General features: G+C 42.6%; 1 protein-coding gene across 2 annotated transcripts in view; it reads left to right on the forward strand.

Annotated features, from left to right (window-relative positions):
• Positions 1-20000, forward strand: part of LOC141014521 (piezo-type mechanosensitive ion channel component 2-like) — a 56760-nt gene that overhangs the window by 4884 nt on the left and 31876 nt on the right. Inside the window, exons 2-11 of one of the 2 annotated variants that reach the window (XM_073488345.1) lie at positions 5263-5358; positions 7587-7694; positions 8568-8610; positions 10149-10269; positions 13247-13463; positions 13680-13893; positions 14212-14359; positions 14612-14794; positions 15124-15238; positions 15857-16263. In XM_073488345.1, the coding sequence (XP_073344446.1) occupies positions 5263-5358; positions 7587-7694; positions 8568-8610; positions 10149-10269; positions 13247-13463; positions 13680-13893; positions 14212-14359; positions 14612-14794; positions 15124-15238; positions 15857-16263 (1652 nt within the window). Of the gene's footprint in view, positions 1-5262; positions 5359-7586; positions 7695-8567; positions 8611-10148; positions 10270-13246; positions 13464-13679; positions 13894-13958; positions 14086-14211; positions 14360-14611; positions 14795-15123; positions 15239-15856; positions 16264-20000 lie in introns of those variants that run through there. The other variant, XM_073488346.1, reaches the window with a different exon arrangement.

Consider the following 20000-nt stretch of genomic DNA (forward strand, 5'->3'; position numbering starts at 1 on the left):
ACAGGGGACTGGAGCACTTCTTTTTTTAACAAATATATTTATTGGTATTTTGATGAAAAACACAAAAAATTATGCGTAAGTCAAATGTTCCAACAGTGTTTCAGAGCTGAAGCTTTGTTTAGTTTCAGAGGATTAACGTCTCTTCAGGTCTTCCTTCGACACGAGTCAGTTTCTCCAGAACAAGTCGATCAGATTGATCCCTGAACCGCCGATAAAGGTCCACGTTCTCCACTGTAATAATTAAAATCTTGTATTAATCGTCTCAACCTTTTTTTTATTCCCTGCTGTTGTCCAGCTGTGATCTCTGTGTTCATTACTCCATCCCAACAAATGTATCGTATGTCAGAGATATCTGACCTTCAGCCTTTGGAGTATTTAATCACTATATTTTAGTAGAAAGGGTTGGAGAGAGTTATTTTTCTTTATCTGCAAGTACTTGAAGAAATGTTTTTTTTTTGCAAAGATCTTCAAAAGTCCTCGTCATCATCATACAAATCCATAATTCTGCCAACATCCTTTCATTCATCCTTTCGTTCATTTTGAACTCTCGATCATGAGTCCCTGGTATAAAACTTCTATTTGTCCATAAAGCAAATAACATGAGAACTTTGATTCTGAATCAAAGTGCTTCTGTGCTTTAAACCAAACCACCACTGTGTGTTTTACACAGAATCAGAGTACAGGTAACTATCTGCACCCAGATACCCAGATACCCAGGGTTAGGGTTCTGATTAGGATTAGGGGTTAGACTATCGCTGCTGTTCTGTTCTCCACTATTCCCTCTCCCACCTGGAAAATAAAGACTCCTACATCAGGACGCTCTTTGTGGACTACAGCTCTGCCTTCAATACGGTCATCCCCTACAAACTCACCCACAAACTGTCTACACTTGGTCTGCACCCCACCCTCTGTGACTGGCTCCTAGACTTTTTGACTGGCAGGCCCCAGTCTGTCAGGACTTCAGCCAGCATAATTAAAAATCTTGGCACTCCACAGGGATGCGTCCTCAGCCCCATCCTGTACACCCTGTTCACCTACGACTGTGTCGCCTCCCACAAAGACAACATCGTCCTAAAGTTAGCGGACGACACCGCAGTCATAGGATGCATCACTGGCGGGGACGAAGCGGCCTACAGGAGGGAGGTGGCCAGTCTGGTGTCATGGTGTGAGGACAACAACCTCACCCTCAACACGGACAAGACGAAGGAGATGATAGTGGACATGAGGAAGAAGAGGAGACCTCATCGGCCACTGTACATCCGGGAGCTTGAAGTAGAGCGGGTGAGCAGCTTCAAATACCTGGGCGTCCACATCAGTGAAGACCTCACCTGGTCACTCAACACCACACAGCTGGTAAAGAGGGCCCAACAGCAGCTGTATTTTCTGAGGAGGCTGAGGAAGTTTGGCATGTCGCCTGAGATCCTCAGCAACTCCTACAGCTGCATTGCTGACCAGCATCTTGACCAGCTGTATCACCGTGTGGTACGGCAGCACTACTGTTTTGGACCGCAAACTCCTGCAGAGTGGTAAAGACTGCTGAGAAGATCACCAGGACTCCACTGCCCTCTCCGCAGAGCATCTACCACTGCAGAATCCACAGGAGAGCCACCTCCATACTCAAAGACCCCACCCACACCCAGCAGACTGTTCACACTTCTACCCTCAGGCCGGAGGTACAGAAGTGTTAAATCCAAGACCACCAGACTCCTAAACAGGAGTTGGCATTCTGTGGACAGCAAAGGCAGAATTTCATTGTACAGAGAAACATGTTTCCTTACGGTGCATATGACAATACATCTTGAATCTTGAAGGGTTAGGGTTAGGGTTAGAGATTCATTTGAAAACTAGAGCGTTGCTGCTCTTATTTGAGCAGCCATGAAATACCATTAGAGATCGGAGGGTCTAAACCCCTCTGTCATATGGCAGATATCAGAGGGTCAGGCACAATCTTGGTTGTTTATTCATCCAGATAGAATTTTTGGGGAAAAACATGGGAGGAGGGTTGAGTTATACCATCTCTTAAGAGATTACTGAGGCTTTTATTGGGTCATAAGTTGATGGTATTAAGTTTTGGACTTTAGCAGTGATCTTTATTCCTATATATGTGAATCCTTGTGGTGAATTATGAAAACCAGTATTGATAGGAGGAGTGAGTCTTTCAGATTATTTCAGAAAGCGAATATTAGATTTGGTGTTCTTCACCTGAAAGCTCAACAAAGCATCAGTTCTAGGAGGGTTGGCAGGGACTGGCCGAGATTTGAAAAAACAAAACTATATCATCAGCAGATAGAGCCAAACGATTTTTAATGCCACCTGCTGTGATTCCTCTGGTTTCAGGCTGGGCTCTGATGGCATGTGGAAACAATATCGGGCATCCTTGGCGTGTGGACCTTGATATTTTGAAAGGGGCAGATATTATGCCTTTGGTCAAGACTTCTGCCGTTTGGTTCCCAAATAGGATCTGGATCCATTTACATCTGGGTCCAAGTTTTCCCAACCTGAACGGATAATATATCAAAGGCTTTTTCAGCATCTAGAGATAAAATGGCTGTATCTGAAACATCTTTTCCTTCATTTAGAATATTTATTTTTTCATTTCTATCATTTGGCATCTAAACTTATTGGATTTAAAACTTGTGTAGATAATAATTTGTCCCTGTATATAAGCTTTGAAGGCCTCCCAGCTAACTGAGGGAAGAGTCTGTGTGGTATTGATTTAAAACAATATATCTATTTGTTCTTCTAAAAAGCTTAAAAAGTTAGTGGTTGGTCTGAATCACTATGCTACTATATGAGCAGCTGTTGATATTAGAATTTGTGCGATATGTATTAGTTCTCTCCATAAATCACAAAGATTTAATTAAACATGAATCATTTTTCTTGTCTGGACGCCGGCGGTGTCTTGACCTGATGATCGATCTAACATAGGATGGAGGGTTCAGTTAAAGTTACCGCTCGGCTCAACGTGGTTAAGAATACATTATTGAAAAATTGTGGGTCGTCGTTATTTGGCCCATATACATTGATCAAATTCAAATGGTCACCACGTAAAGTTCCTTGCAGTATTATAAATCAGCAGAAATTGATGATTTATGAATATGGATTGCCACTCCTCTTGTCTGGGATGAGTGATTTGCTGTTATGACCGGGCCCTGCCATCTTCTCCTCAGTCTTAGAACATTATTTGGACTTAAGTGGGTTTCTTGCAGGAACACTAATTTAGTTATTGTCATTACCTGTTTTAGTTTAGATAATACCCGTCAAAAGTTATTGTATGCCATCAACTAACTTGATAAAAGTGTAAGCTGCCAGTCTATCGTACTACAGACATCATTACAATGTTAAAACACTTAAAACAGAAAATAATAATAAAGACATGAAATAACTGTATCCTAGGTCTCCCCAGACGCCCTCACACTGCCTGTCCACCTTGAGTCTGTCCCAGCCCTCTTTGAGACCTCCAGGTTTCTATTAAGCCAATCCTACAAAGAGGAGCAGAGTAAACAGCAGCGTGTCCCCTTTCCCCGACCAGAGAACACAATAGTACATTATATTCAAAATGTATTGGAAGTGTCATAGTGGGCTACGAACCGCCCCTTTACTTTAGTCCCGGGGCATCCAAGATCCCATAATCACGATTGGCGGCACATCTGTCCATTCGTATTTCTGAACAGAGTTGCCTGAAAAATCCCCGCTTCATTCGTCTCTCTGAGCTGTTAGGGTGGAAGAATTAACCTTAAAGGAGGATTGTCAGTCCACATTTACTGAGGGGGAATGTTCAGTCATCTTTAATGAACGAATTGATGAAACTATATACTGCCAATGTGTCCATCTAGCACAACATATGTCTCTGAAAATAAAATATATTCCCCTGAAATTATAACAAGAATATCCTCTATATGAAGCCACACACCTTCCTCTTGTTATGTTCAGTCTCATATAGTTTATGTCTCTTCCTGGTTTATCTGTGTTACAAAGAAAAGATTCAGCCTCGTGTGGAGAGTCAAACATGTCGACAACCATCATGGAACAGCTGAAGTCCAGTTCACGGGAGCGGAGCGTTTGTTTCACAGCATCGTATTTCTTCTTCTTCTATATCACCTCTGAAGAGAAGTCAGGAACAATCATTACATGGTGGTCTCTGTATTACCTTTTGGCTCTGGCAGCTTTCATCACTCGGGTTTTATCCTCAAAGTTTAAGAACTTCATGATGAGCGGTCTGGGTCTGGCAGCAGACGGGTCATCAGATCTATGTTGGCCTGTTCGATGTGCTCATTCAATTTTCACTGGAGTTGGAACATTTTCAGGACCGAGCATTTCTGGACTCCACTTCTCCAGAACAGTTTCTATGTCTCTGCCTTCAACATGTTCTGGGAATCTGACAACACGTAGGCTGGATCTTCTGCTGCCATTTTAAAGGTTGTCACATTTTTCGGTAAGTGCGGTGACCACCTTCTCTAGTTTGCCCATCTTGTCTTCCATCACTGCCACAATGTCCTCTGTTTTACTGATGTGCCTCTCAGCAGTGTCCTCAGTGTCCTCAGTGTCCAGGCTCCCTGCGTATGAGCGGAGGTCATTTTTTAATTTCACGTATGGCAGTTAAACCCTCATCATGTCCGGTAATGTCTTCTGCTTTCAGGGTGTTGATCACTGCAAGTATTACCTGGTTTGTGGGTTTAGCTATGACGTTAGCATCTTTAGCAGCTCCGTCCATCTTGGCTTTATATGACTGTCTGGTTTCTAGTGCGGTCATTCGTTCTTTGTCCGTCCTCGAGTCAGGAATTTTCTTGCTGTTCCTGCTTGACATTGTCTTATTACACAAACTGGTTTCAGACCAGTTCACTGACAAACTGGTTTCAGACCAGTTCACTGACAATTACAGTGTTTGTGGCTCTGTGCTTCACCTCCAGCTGTTTCTTTAGATAATCAGGTTCTGAACAGTTCCTCCGAACAGAACCAGAAATGTTCATCACGTTACATCAGATCATATAATAAGGTTGAAAGACTGTTTACATCAGAACACAAGTCAGGCTGAAGACCAGATACCTGTCGAACCTGATCGAACCGTTATTGATCTGTCATCAAGACCAAAGTACCAATAACCTCAACAGTAGTAACATACTAAGGTATCAATAACTATGTATTGATGAATAGATGTATGATGTAACCCTGACCTCAACACAGTACATCGATGTATTAATTAATAGATATTTTGATGTATTGATTAATAGATGTATGATGGATTGATTCATGTGTTGACAGCGTGTGTGTTGCGGTACAATGGATTCTCTCTGGTCTACATCCTCCTGCTGCTGCTGCTGCCACTGCTGCCTGAACCCGTCACCTGCTCCACCTCAGGTACCAATACTGATCAATACGGATCAATACTTCATCACTACCAGTGAAAACACATGACTATATCTTTTAATGATCATCATCTCCTCCTGATGATATAAAGTCAGGCTCAGTCATCATCTCCTCCTGATGATATAAAGTCAGGCTCAGCCATCATCTCCTCCTGATGATATAAAGTCAGGCTCAGCCATCATCTCCTCCTGATGATATAAAGTCAGGCTCAGCCATCATCTCCTCCTGATGATATAAAGTCAGGCTCAGCCATCATCTCCTCCTGATGATATAAAGTCAGGCTCAGCCATCATCTCCTCCTGATGATATAAAGTCAGGCTCAGCCATCATCTCCTCCTGATGATATAAAGTCAGGCTCAGCCATCATCTCCTCCTGATGATATAAAGTCAGGCTCAGTCATCATCTCCTCCTGATGATATAAAGTCAGGCTCAGCCATCATCTCCTCCTGATGATATAAAGTCAGGCTCAGCCATCATCTCCTCCTGATGATATAAAGTCAGGCTCAGTCATCATCTCCTCCTGATGATATAAAGTCAGGCTCAGCCATCATCTCCTCCTGATGATGTAAAGTCAGGCTCAGCCATCATCTCCTCCTGATGATATAAAGTCAGGCTCAGTCATCATCTCCTCCTGATGATATAAAGTCAGGCTCAGCCATCATCTCCTCCTGATGATATAAAGTCAGGCTCAGTCATCATCTCCTCCTGATGATATAAAGTCAGGCTCAGCCATCATCTCCTCCTGATGATATAAAGTCAGGTGAAGTCTCGTAGTCCACAGAACATTTCTGGAGCTTCACAGTAAAACAGAGTTGCAGCGTTCTGCTGAACAGCTGAAGCAGCTGGAGATGATTTAAACATCAGATGTCTCCATGCAGCTCGTCTGCTGTGATCACAGAGATCAACCTGATCTGAGGAGACCAGATTCATCTTCACTGGAGCTGCTGAGCTAACAGTGTTAGCTAACAGTGTTAGCATGCACACTGTCTGAAGTGGGTGAACAAAACAGGAAGTGAATTTTCAACCTGTGTAATAAGATGTTGAGTCAACCAGAGCTTTCTAATCATATTAATAGTTTAATATGATAACAGAGGCAGAAGGAGAGTCTGAACTCAGCTGACGTCTGTTTGTCCTGCAGTCACTTCATGAGAATGAAAAACAGATTTTAACACTTTTTTTTCTCTAAATCAACTTCAAACAGACACTGACAACATGTTTGAGTGATGACATCATCATAATGACATGTTATAAAGTGATGATGTCAAACCTCCTGTGGACTGGCTGTCACAGTGGAACGCAGTGATGTCGTTAACTCCAGGAATTAGACCAGACCCAACCTGTCTGTCTTTGTATGTGTGTGTGTGTGTGTGTGCCACAGACACACACACACACACACACACACACACACACACACACACACACACACACACACACACACACACACACACACAGGTCTCAGGTGATGACAGGATGTGAGTGTTTCCTGAAGGATCTTCCTGAGGAAACACAGAGAATAGAGGAGGGGTGGGGCCGTGACATCACTTCCTGTGTTCTCGTAGTTTTTCTGAATGTGCAGGAAACCGAACAATCACTGCAGTTACACCTGTTTATGAGTACAAGTACATGTTTATATGAGTACAAGTACATGTTTATATGAGTACATGTTTATATGAGTACAAGTACATGTTTATATGAGTACATGTTTATCAGAATCAGAATCAGAATCAGAAATCCTTTATTTGTCCCGCAAATGGGGAAATTCCTTAGTCACAGCAGCCAAAGGACAGTATCACACTTAAACAATAATAAAAAGTAAAAAATAAACAATATAATAGAGATAAGAAATAGAATTAACTCGTATATACATAGTATTTACAATATGAACTTGGTATTTACAATATGACATAGTAATATATATGACAGGGAACTGAAGTAACAGTACACTGAGCTTCAGTGAAGTGAAGTACAGTTGTACAGTTACTAATTTCCTTCAGATATTTTTATCACTAATAGGAAGTACAGGGAAAACTACCAAAATAAGAGTCATGTTTCACCTTTTTTCCTTCACTGTGATGCACCTGCAGGTGTGACTGACAACAGGTGAACACCTGAACTGATGAAACATCTGTTTAACGTTGTCCATGTTAATATAACTTCCTTTGTCTGCAGGTTTTCAAATTAAAAGTCCAGATTAAACAGTGTTGTGTTTGTTTCCTAGGTTATACGAGTCGCTGTGTGACGGCGGTTTGCGTCTCCAGTTTCCTCTTCCTGTTATTGCAGTCGTTCTTCCAGCTGACCACTGCGACCCTTCAGCCAGAGAAGAACTGTAAGTTATACCTGTCTGTCTACCTGTCTGTCTCTCTGCCCGTCTGTCTGTCAGTGTTGGGCTGATGGCTGACAGTCATTGATCAGTGATAAATGGACTTGCATGTCCTTAGCACTTTTCCAGTCTACTGACCGCTCAAGGTGCTTCACAACACCTGTCACGTTCACACACACGTTCACACACACTTTAACACACACGTTCACACACACTTTAACACACACACACTTTAACACACACACGTTCACACACACGTTCACACACACCTTCACACACATGTCCACACACACGTTCACACACACGTCCACACACACACTCTCACACACACATTCACACACACACGTTCACACACACTTTAACACACACGTTCGCACACACTTTAACACACACGTCCACACACACATTCACACACACACACACACACGTTCACACACACACTGAGCTACAGCTGAGGACAGGCGCTGTTGTTGTTTGTGGCGTTTTGTCTCGTTCATTATTTTCTTATTAAACCAGCTCAGACGCTGCGCGCTGCTGTTGGTGTGTTTCTTTCATTCGGGCCGTTGTTATTTGTGTTTTCTTAGCTTAGCTTCCTCAGTTTAGCTAACCGGCTAACTTTGTTTCAAGTCTCTGATGTGGACATGTGGTGCGGAGACGAAGACATTTCTAAACCCAGTACAGGGATGAATGTCAGAGACTCCCCAGGCAGGTTTATAAGAGTTGATACGCCTCCCCACACTGCTGATGGGAGACAGTTTTCTGTGTTGGGTGAGACAGTTTTCTGTGTGGACAATGTAAATTCAGTAGACGTCAGCCAACAATCTTCCTGTCTGTCTGCCTGTCTCTCTGTCTGTGTATTGATGACCTCTCTGTTTGCAGGTACGTCGTGGCAGAAAGCTCTCGCTCAGCTCGGCCTGGTGAGGTAAACATGACAGCATGTGCGCACGCACGCACACACACACACACACGCACACACACACACACACACACACACACAGTGAGGATCAAGTGTCAGGTCCAACATCATGACTCTTATTCTGGTAGTTTGTCTGAACTGCCTGGTTGTTATGAAAACATTCAGTCATGTGACCACAGTGTCAGGATGCTTACATTTACATTTACATTTACATTTACATTCAGGGCATTTAGCAGACGCTTTTGTCCAAAGCGACTTACAATAAGTACATTTGTCACAAGAAAGAAACCACGACATGTTTACATGACTGATGTTGTTTGTCTCTGAGTTCAGACACGAGACAGAACTTCTGTTCAGGTCCAATGTTCCAATAACATTTTAGAAAAGGTTCAGAAACTCTGAGAGAAAAACTTTAAAGAGGTCATATTCTGCTTTAGAAGGAACGTTTCAGAAGAGAAGGAACGTTTCAGAGGAACCTCCTCCTCACAGGTCTGCAGTCGGTCTTTGATGTGACTCAGTAAAATTTTCACTGGGAACGGATACAGTTGTGTGTGTGTGTGTGTGTGTGTGTGTGTGTGTGTGTGTGTGCGCGCGTGTGTGTGTCAGCAGTGGGAGGTTCAGACAGTCGTCTCTTTGTCTGGACTACATGGCTCTGTAAACACCTACACACACCAACAGACACACACACACACACACACACACACACACACACACACACACATACACTCACACACAGCAACAGCAGCAGCAGCAGCAGTCTGCAGCTCCTGTATCTTTAAATCTAAACAGAAATCATTCTGATTCTGAATGTCTGTCTGAGTCTGAGTGACAGAAGCAGTTCAACATAGTCACAGTCATAGTCACACAGTCAACAGAAGACAGGTGAGGAGACAGAGATGAGACAGCTGAGGAGACAGCTGAGGAGACAGGTGAGGAGACAGGAGATGACACAGGAGATGAGACAGCTGAGGAGACAGGTGAGGAGACAGGAGATGACACAGGAGATGACACAGGTGAGGAGACAGGAGATGAGACAGGTGAGGAGACAGGAGATGACACAGGAGATGAGACAGGTGAGGAGACAGGAGATGAGACAGGTGAGGAGACAGGAGATGAGACAGGTGAGGAGACAGGAGATGGCACAGGAGATGAGACAGGTGAGGAGACAGGAGATGGCACAGGAGATGAGACAGGTGAGGAGACAGGAGATGAGACAGGAGATGAGATGGCTGAGGAGACAGGTGAGGAGACAGGAGATGAGACAGGTGAGGAGACAGGAGATGGCACAGGAGATGAGACAGGTGAAGAGACAGGAGATGAGACAGGTGAGGAGATTAGATCAGATCATCTTTTATTTTCTCCATGAAATACTGTTAACACCAACAGTATTAACATACAGCACACACACACACACACACACACACACACACACACACACACACACACACACACACACACACACACAGATCAAACATTTTCACATATCATCCAAAGACAACATGAAATATCTTAATGCTGTCTGTCTGTCTGTATGTCTGCATCAGTCTGACAGGAAGTGATGCTGGTTCAGCAGTGAGACAGGTGTTTCCAGATGTTGGCGTGCTGGTTGTCGGACTGCTGACCTGGAGGCTGATCGTAAGACTGAACGCAGACACACATACACAGGTATCACACACACACACACACACTAATGAAGCATGTGTAACCTTGTTAAGTCGTCTCCTCTTGTTTCTTAACAAAGTTTCCTGTCTATTAGTGTGTAACTCAGTAAGCTATTTATTAACTGTAATGTGGTTATGTGACTGCACCGACACACACACACACACGCACACACAGACACAGACACAGACACACACCACACACACGAACACACACACACACACTCACACACACGCACTCTCTCTCTCTCTCTCTCTCTCTCTCTCTCTCACACACACACACACACACACACACACACACACACACACACAGGGTTTAATGATTAGGTTTCAGGATCAATCAGTGTGTTAGTCGTCCTGTTGGAGTCTGTTAACATGAAACCAGACCAGCAGACAGCAGCAGTGACTGACCACCAGGACACCAGTTGTCCTCCTCCTCCTCTTCCTCCTCCTTCTTCTCAGACAAAAATAATATAATAATGCACGTGCCATGGTTGCTACTGTCGACAGTCTAACAAACCCTCCTGTGCCTCTAGCCTCTGAACATCTGTCTACCAGTCAACATTTCTCTTCTCTCAGGCGTCTTCCCCCAAGCCATGAAAACTGCATTCACTAAACCTGAAGAAGAACAATCTAGACACATCAGTTATGAATAATTATAGGTCCATATCAAACCTCCCAATTTTCAAATAAAATCACTGAAAAAGCTGTTTTTCAACAGCTGAACAATTCCTTAATAATAAATGGCTGTTTTGGTGTCTTCCAATCAGGATTTCAACCACATCACAGCACTGAGACCGCTCTAGTCAAGGTCCTCAATGACATTCATTTAAACACAGACAGTGGCAAAATAAAAAATAAAAATGATTACTGGATCTCAGTGCTGCGTTTGACATGGTCGACCACAATATACTACTGGACCGACTGGAAAACTGGGTGGGACTCTCAGGTACAACACTAATTTGGTTTAAATCCTGTCTAAATGATAGAGACTACTTTGTGTCTATTTACAAATCTGAGCAGATGAAAATGACAAGCAGAGTACCCCAGGGCTCCACTCTGCTATTCAACATTTACATGCTCCCTCTAGCTCAGATAATGGAAACAAGAAAATATGTTACCATAGTTATGCAGATGACACACAAATTTACATAACCATCTCACCAGGGAACTATAATGCCATACAAACGCTGAGTAGATGTGTTGAACAAATCAATGATTGGAGTTTTCTTCAGTTAAACAAAGATAAGACTGAAATAATTGTTTTTGGAGCCAAGAAAGAATGACTAACAGTCTCTGATCAGCTTCAATCTGTAATGTTGAAAACTACAAACCAAGCCAGAAACCTCAGTGTAATCATGGACTCAGACCTGAATTTCAGCAGCCACACTAAGACAATTACAAAGTCAGCCTACCGTCACTTTAAGAATATATCCAGGATAAAAGGACTTATGTCTCGGCAGGATTTGGAAAAACTTGTCCATGCATTTATCTTCAGCAGACTTGACTACTGTAACGGTGTCTTTACAGGACTCTCTCAAAAATCCATCAGACAGCTGCAGCTGATTCAGAACGCTGCTCCTCGAGTCCTAACAAGAACCGAAAAAGTAGATCACATCACTCCAGCTCTCAGATCTTTACACTGGCTTCCTGTCAGTCAAAGAATAGATTTCCCTAACCCCTAACCGTGCTGTTGGTTTATAAAGTATGAATGGTTTCTGATCCATCCAGACCTCTGAGGTCGTCAGGTTCAGGTCTGCTTTTATTCCTTCAGTCAAAACTAAACATGGAGAAGCAGCGTTCAGTTATTATGAGCCAAACATCTGGAACAAACTCCCAGAAAACTGCAGGTCTGCTCCAACTCTCACCTCTTTTAAATCAAGGCTGAAGACCTTTCTGTTCGTCACAGACTGTCACTGAAGCAGTTTTAAGGCTTTGAACTGCACTGTGACTTTTATTCTTTAGTCTTGTCTCTTTTAAACTTTTTCTATTTTAGCTAACTTTCCTATTTCTTAACTTGTTTTAATGTTTTGTTTCTTTATGTCTTCCTACTTGTTTTTAATGTATTTTAAATGCAGTTTTTAATGTCTGTTAATGTAATTTTATGCCCCTATAAAGCACTTTAAGTTGCTTTGTGTCTAAATTGTGCTATACATATTAACTTTGCCTCCTCTTCATTCTCCTCCACATTATTGACCTGATGTTCAGGTGTTTAATTCCTGTCAGTTCTTTTGATACATGTAAAGCGTTTTACTGGATATTCAAACATTTAAAACTGTTAGTAGAGACAGTCGGTCAGATGATTTTTAATCTTTTGTTCTCTGGTAGCAGCGCGAGGAGGAAATAATTTTACAGACTGATCTAATGTGAAAAGAATCTTCTGCACAACTTCAAACAGACTCTGTCACAGTTTATTCAGCAGATAAACAAGTTTTAGAGTGAAGTCAGAAGGTGGCAGACTTTCTGTTGTGGCTACTCTTGTGTTCCAAAAAAAGTGATGGTCAAAAACATTAGAGCAGTGCGTGAGGAGGAGGTCTAAGACTCACTAAATAAAAAGCACTCGCGGAGGGATAGTTTCAATCAAAAGTATAACGATTTATTTACAGAAACAAAAACGATCTCATCTCCGGGTTGACTTCAAACAGATAAACAAAATAAACTGTAATTTAGCGGTCAAAAAACTATATCACTCCTCACTCCTTCCACAGACAAAAGAAAATCACTTCCAGCACCAGCTGTCCTCACTCCCAAATCACGGGAGGAGGGTCGCCTGACAAGGAGGAGGGCCCTGACTGTGGCTACAGAAAAACAATAATAAATAAATAGTGTAAATAATTATTATTTTACCATAATCAATCAGAAGCAATCAAAAAGAATAATATTATCTAAATAGGCTCCAACACTTTCTTTTGTCTCTCTGCACGTCACAACATCAACCGGCAGTCATGAGTTGTATCTGACAGAAGCACTCTGTGTGTTTTCAGCCACAGCAGGAGGAGCAGCAGCCGGAGGAGCTGATGTTTGAGGAGGACTCTGTTCTTGGAGAGGAGGAGGAGGAGGACGAGGAGGAGGAGGAGGAAGGCAGCAGAAACAGGGTTCTGGTTGAACTGGAGTTACTGGTTTGTAAAACCAGGCAGATGTTGGGAAAAATGATGACGACTGGACGAAAAGTCCTGCTGACGGCTCTACTGGGGATCACAGGTAAGATACTGACAGGTGACCAGTCGAAACCAGTACAAAACTGACAGGTGACCAGTAGAATCCAGTACAAAACTGACAGGTGACCAGTAGAATCCAGTAGAAACTGACTGGAGGCACTTTTGTAGGGCTGGACCAGAATCAGGGAGGACTGAGGAAGGAGGTGCTACTAATCTCTCTCTCTCTCATCTCCTCCTCCTCCTCTCTCCTCCCCTCCAGGTATCATATTCCCCTCTCTCTCCTCCCTCCTCTACCTCCTCTGTTTCCAGGTGTTGTGTACCTGGTGGGCGTGGTCAGGTCAGGTCCCACCCCTCCTCTTCAGGTGTGTGTCTGTGATGTCACTGCTCTACTCCTCCTCGCACTTCCTACTCTTCTACTGCTACCAGCTGCCCTCGCTGCAGGAGGCATGGCCTCCCAACCACACCTCCACCAGGTAACACACCTGCACACCATGAAACACCTCCACCAGGTTACACACCTGCCACCATGAGACACCTTCACCAGGTTAAACACCTGCCACCATGAAACACCTTCACCAGGTTACACACCTGCACACCATGAAACACTATTGATGTTTCCTGCAGTGTGTTTGATGTTAGAAAAAATGTTTCCTGCAGTGTTTGATGTGAGTATTGATTGTTTACTGCAGTGTGTTTGATGTTAGTATTGATTGTTTCCTGCAGTGTGTTTGATGTTAGTATTGATTGTTTCCTGCAGTGTGTTTGATGTTAGTATTGATTGTTTCCTGCAGTGTGTTCGGTCTGGTCTCGGTGGTCTCGGTGGACTGTGCTTCCCCCTGGAGGCTGCAGGTGAACTCTGAGCTCAGTTGGTTTCACTTTATCAGTCCCCTGATGCTGCTGCTGCTCTACAACACTGTGGCCGGTCTGTGGAGGAACCAGGTGATGCCACTGACCCACCACTGACCCACCACTGGAGTGAACTATATATGCCATTTTGCAAACTCATCATAAAAAACAGGAACCAGAGCTGTGATCACATTAACTGGACATGTTGTTTCACATGCTGTTTATTTGTTTATTATTACAGGAGCTAGGGATCCAGAATGTTTACATTGTGTATTTTCTCACTGATTTCATTAATGTGCTCATCATAAAATAACATTGGCTGACATATGTCACATGTTTCTGCAGCTGATTGACAGTGATGGGGGGCGGGACATAGAGAGGGCGGAGTCATTGGAGTCAGTGGTAAGCGAGAGCTGTGACATCATGACTGCCACCAGCAACCTGAGCGATGAGGTCAGCGGTGACATCACAGCAGAGAAGCGGAGGGAGCTGTGGAGGAGAGCTCATGATCGACCTGACTGCAGAGATGTAAAATAACCTTCCGTCATCTCAAAAACTAATAAACTGATTTATGTCCGAGTTGTTTTAAAAGTATACGACGCAGGATATTTGTCACAAACAAAGTATGATCCCATTCCCTCATGTGTCTGCAGAGACGCTCCCTGCACTTTCATTTGTCTCACTATATTTCTTTGCTCTGGACATTTCTGTTCTAGGTCATGAGATACTGACGCCTTCTGTTGGTGTTTCTTGCACCTTTAAATTGTGTGTTTACAAACAGCATTCGTACCGTTTCATTAATGATCATGTCTCAGTGAAAACAAAAAAAGTGTCTTTCTCTCTCTGTCTGTCTCAAGGTGCTAACATCATCGGCCAATGACAGTCCATCTGACTCTTTTGCCTCGCCTACCCAGAGCACAGCCCTGGGATTGGATGTTTATGCCACACCTCACTACTCTCTCAGCCAATCAGGTGAGTGTGTGGTTTGAATTCCAGCAAAGCAAAGATCCAGTCTGAGACCTAAAGAGATCTCACTCCTCCAGCTAACTTCAGTCTGTCGACTGTATGAAATTTCCACAGGAGGTGGGCTCTGAAAAGTGAAACCAATGCAGGAATGATGACCAGCAGGGGGCGACTCCACTGGTTTCTTCTCACTATGTTACTTCAGGGTTATATTTATGGTCTCAATTACAGCACTAGTTTCAGGTCTTATTCAAAAAAATATATATGTATATAATATATATACACACTAGTCAAAATATTATTGGGATATTCTGGGTTTTAAAGCCCCACAACTGATCTGAAGCAGTTCCGCAAACAAAAAAAATCATTTTTTCATGACTCAGATACACATGGATCTCCAAGAGTAAAACCATTGAAGCAACAAATATACTGCTGGGAACAACATATGCACCTATATCCCAATATCCCGGATTAATTTTGACTAGTGTGTGTACACACACATACTGTACAGTCAGGTAAGGTGTGTTGATGGGTGAGGGTTAGGGTTGGGGTACAGTATTACCTTGTGGTGTGCAGTTACACAGGTGACCCTGGTTCTATTCTGATCTCCTGTGTGTGATGCTGCAGACACGTTGGAGACATGTGTTTTTGAAGGAGAAGGATGGGAGGAGGAGGAGGAGGAGGATGAAGATGAAGATGAAGAGGAGGTGAGGAAGAGCTGTGATGAGGGAAGCAGTGCAGCCTCCATGGCGTTCATGTTCCTCATGAAACAGAGTTACATCTGTGCTCTGATCGCCATGATGGCGTGGTCCATCACATACGTGTCCTGGCTGACATGTGTCCTGCTGCTCTGGTCCTGTGTCCTCTGGATGATGCGAGAGCGTCGCCGCTACACACTGATGTCATCGCCCTGGCTGGTTGCCTATGGCAACCTGCTGGTCATCTTGCAGTATGTCTACAGCTTCCCCTCCATCGAGGAAGTCCCCGGACTGTTCCCAAGAAAAGATGATCCCTGCAGGGAACTCGCCTCCAAGGTACTACTACTATTACTAGTACTGCTACTAGTACTACTGCTGCTACAACAACTACTACTAGCAGTGGTACTACTACTAGAGGTAGTACTACTACTACTACTACTACATCTATTCCATCTTGGTTCTTCTAGAACTGCTAGTCCTACTACTACTACTACTAGTACTACTACTAGTACTGCTACTACTACTACTACTACTAGTACTACTACTACTACTACTACTACTACTTCTATTAGGGTTAGGGTTCATTTAATATTTGTCAAATAGAAGGGTTTTTTGTGTCTTTGGGCAATTTTGTGTCATCATCTGTTCCACTGCCTTAAGGGGTGCCTCAGTTTTCTCTGTATATGCTTCTCCTGGGCCAAATAATATCTCAGTTCGGTTGTATATCTTATCGTTGTTGATGAAGGTTCTCAGTCATCCATGTCATGGTAATTCCAAGAGCTATATCAGGGCCACTTGTGGATCGTTGACCCAACCGGCCTTCATGTGGGTTGCTAAGGCTAGGTGAGCCCAGGTGTGGATGGTTGTTAAGCTGTCTGGGGAGAGAACTCAGTAGAGCATTGTAGGTGGGTGATCAGTAATGTCTTAGGCAACCTCCTCTGTTCAAAGACGGTTGTTACAGTTTGACATAGATGGATTATTTTACTCCTCTTTCAAACCATCTGTCTTCTCTGGCCAAGATGTCGTTTATGGAGAGGTTGTTTTGTCTCCCCGATGTACAAATCTCGCAGTCCTGGCTGCATTGAACAGCATCAACTACATTACTCTGTTTCTGTCTGGGTGTTTTGTCCTTAGGACGGACAAGTTTCTGCCTCAGTGTGTTACTGGGTTTGAAATGAACCGGGACATGATGTTTATTGAAGATCCTCCTGAGTTTCTCAGATATTCCCGCAACTTATGTCACAGAAACATCATATCTTGAAACTCGCCCACCTACAATGCGAGTTCCCTCCCCAAGCAGCTTTACAATCAATCACATGAAGGCCAGTTGGGTCAGCGACCCACAAGTGGCCCTGATGAGTTCACACGTGTCCTTAACGACTCTGTAAAGACACTCCCATACAAGGTTTTAAAGCCTGCAGCTCCTCCAGTAAGTTAGAAGTGAAGAAGCCTATCTTTGCAGACTGAATTTAATCTTCTCTCCACGAGACTACTAAACTGATAAATCGCTCTAGACATAAACATTATGAATATGGGGAGAAAATAGGAAAATATTTGGCTCATCAGATAAGAGTCTCTGAGGCATCAAGGTTGATAACTGAAATTCGCACGGGTTCTGGCTGTATAACAAAAGATCAATTAGAAATTAATCAGGAATTTAAACAATTTTATGTCAAGTTATACACCACAGAATCAACTAAGGAAGTTAAGCTTTTGCAAGATTTTTTCAACAGTCTGAACATCCCTGCCATTAGTGAGAAAGATTATAATTGTCTAGAAGAACCTGTTACTTTGGAGGAGGTTACTCTTGCAATACGTAGCTTACAGGGTTCAAAAGCACCTGGTCCTGACGGGTACACACCTGAATTTTACAGGACGTTTGCCGGAGAAATCGCTCCTCTCCTTTTGAAGGGTTTAATGAATCATCCGAAAGGGGCTTTCTCCCGACAACGTTTTACCAGGCATCAATTTCATTACTACATAAAAAGGTAAAGATCCACTTGACCCAGCGTCATACAGACCAGTGAGTCTGCCTAATGTCGATACTAAAATTTTAGCTAAAATAATGGCCATTAGATTAGAAAGTGTGCTTCCAACAATAATTCATGAAGGTCAGACAGGATTTATTAAAAATAGACAAATGGTTCATAATATTCGCAGATTATTAGATATTATATACTCACCTGGCTCCAGTTCCCACTCTGAAATACTAATATCCCTAGATGCCGAGAAGGCCTTTGACAGGGTCGAGTGGGATTACCTCTTCGCTGATTATTTCAATCTAACACAATCTACTAGACAGGGTTGTCCACTATCGCCGTTACTTTTTGCATTAGCGATTGAACCTCTTGCAATCTCTTTGCGTACCTCACCTGGGTACAGAGGGATTGTTCGAGAGGGTGAGGAGCATAAAGTTTCGCTGTACGCGGATGATTTATTATTATATATCTCCAGCCCTTCTAAATCAGTCCCTGCGATAATGTCAATTTTAAGCACATTTGGACGAATATCGGGATATAAGCTCAATGTTAGTAAAAGCATACTGTTCCCAATTAAGCTTCTAGCTGATCAACAAATCTTTGCCCTTTAAAGTTTCAGATCAGTTTAAATATCTAGGAGTCAATATCACTAAAGTATTTGTGGATCTTTACAAGGAGAACTTTTTAAAATTATTAGATCAAACAACACAAGATCTGCAAAGATGGTCCCTTATACCCATATCATTAGCTGGTCAATATAATATAATTAAGATGACCATCCTCCCCAGATTTTTATTCTTATTCCAGTGTATCCCGATATTTATCAAAAAAAGTTTCTTTGGCAGTATAGATAAAATTGTCTCAGAGTTCATTTGGAACAACAAAATGCCTAGAATAAGGAAGGAATTCTTGCAGAGGCCCAAATCAGCAGGAGGAATGGGGTTGCCAAATTTTTATTTTTATTATTGGGCAAGTAATATTAAGATGATGACCTATTGGCTTCAAAAACAACCTTTGTTGTGGTTAAACATGGAAGGGTCATGTTGCTCCCCCTCCTCTCTATCAGCCTTGTTGTTTTCGGCTCTACCCACTGTACTCCCTGAATCATTAGTCAATCCAGTAGTTTCTCATACACTCAAGATTTGGTCTCAGATAAGAACATTTTATGGGTGGCAGGCCAGCTCTCTTCAAAGCCCTCTCATCAAAAATCATTCTTTTGCACCCTCATTTAATAATACAGTATTTGACGATTCGTTTGGTAAAGGAATTCACAGTTTCATAGATATATTTATTGATGATATATTTCCTTCATTTGAGCAGGTACAAAAAAAAATATAACGGACCTCGGTCACACTTCTTTAAATATTTGCAGGTACAGAATTTTGTTAAGCAAAATAACCCATCATACCCTAATTCCCCAAACCAGTCCTCAATGGAATTGATACTTTTTCAAGATCCTTACAAAAAAGGTGTCATATCAAAGATATATGAAAAACTTTCTCAATGGAGGTGTACATCTACTGTGGATCACCTGAGATCAGCCTGGCAGGATGACTTGGGCGATGAGATTGCAGATGATCAGTGGCAGACGGCTCTAGTACAGATTCATAGTGCTTCATTGTGTGCAAGACATGGCCTTCTACAGTTTAAGATCATACACCGTTTACACTGGTCCAAACAAAAGCTCAGTAAGATATTTCCAGGAATTGATCCTTCATGTGGTTGATGTGGGCTTTCACCAGCATCATTAGGTCATATGTTTTGGAGTTGTCCGAGGATATTAAATTATTGGAGTAATATTTTCCAAACTTTATCGAAAATTTTACATAGACCTATTGAGATGAAACCCTTGTTGGCAGTTTTAGGAATTATAGATTCTAGTATAGTTAAAAACAGCATGGAACATTGTATGGTATCGTTTGTCTGCCTGTTGGCACGAAGATTAATCTCACTCAACTGGAAACAGAAGACTGTGCCAACATATTCAAACCTTATGAAAGATGTCATGAGATATTTGGAGCTTCAGAAGATTAAATTCTCTCTGAAAAAACAAGAAGGGAAATTTTACAGAATCTGGCAACCATTTATTGACCA

Source organism: Pagrus major, chromosome 19 (genome assembly GCF_040436345.1).
Source record: "Pagrus major chromosome 19, Pma_NU_1.0".
Classification (NCBI taxonomy): Eukaryota; Metazoa; Chordata; class Actinopteri; order Spariformes; family Sparidae; genus Pagrus; species Pagrus major.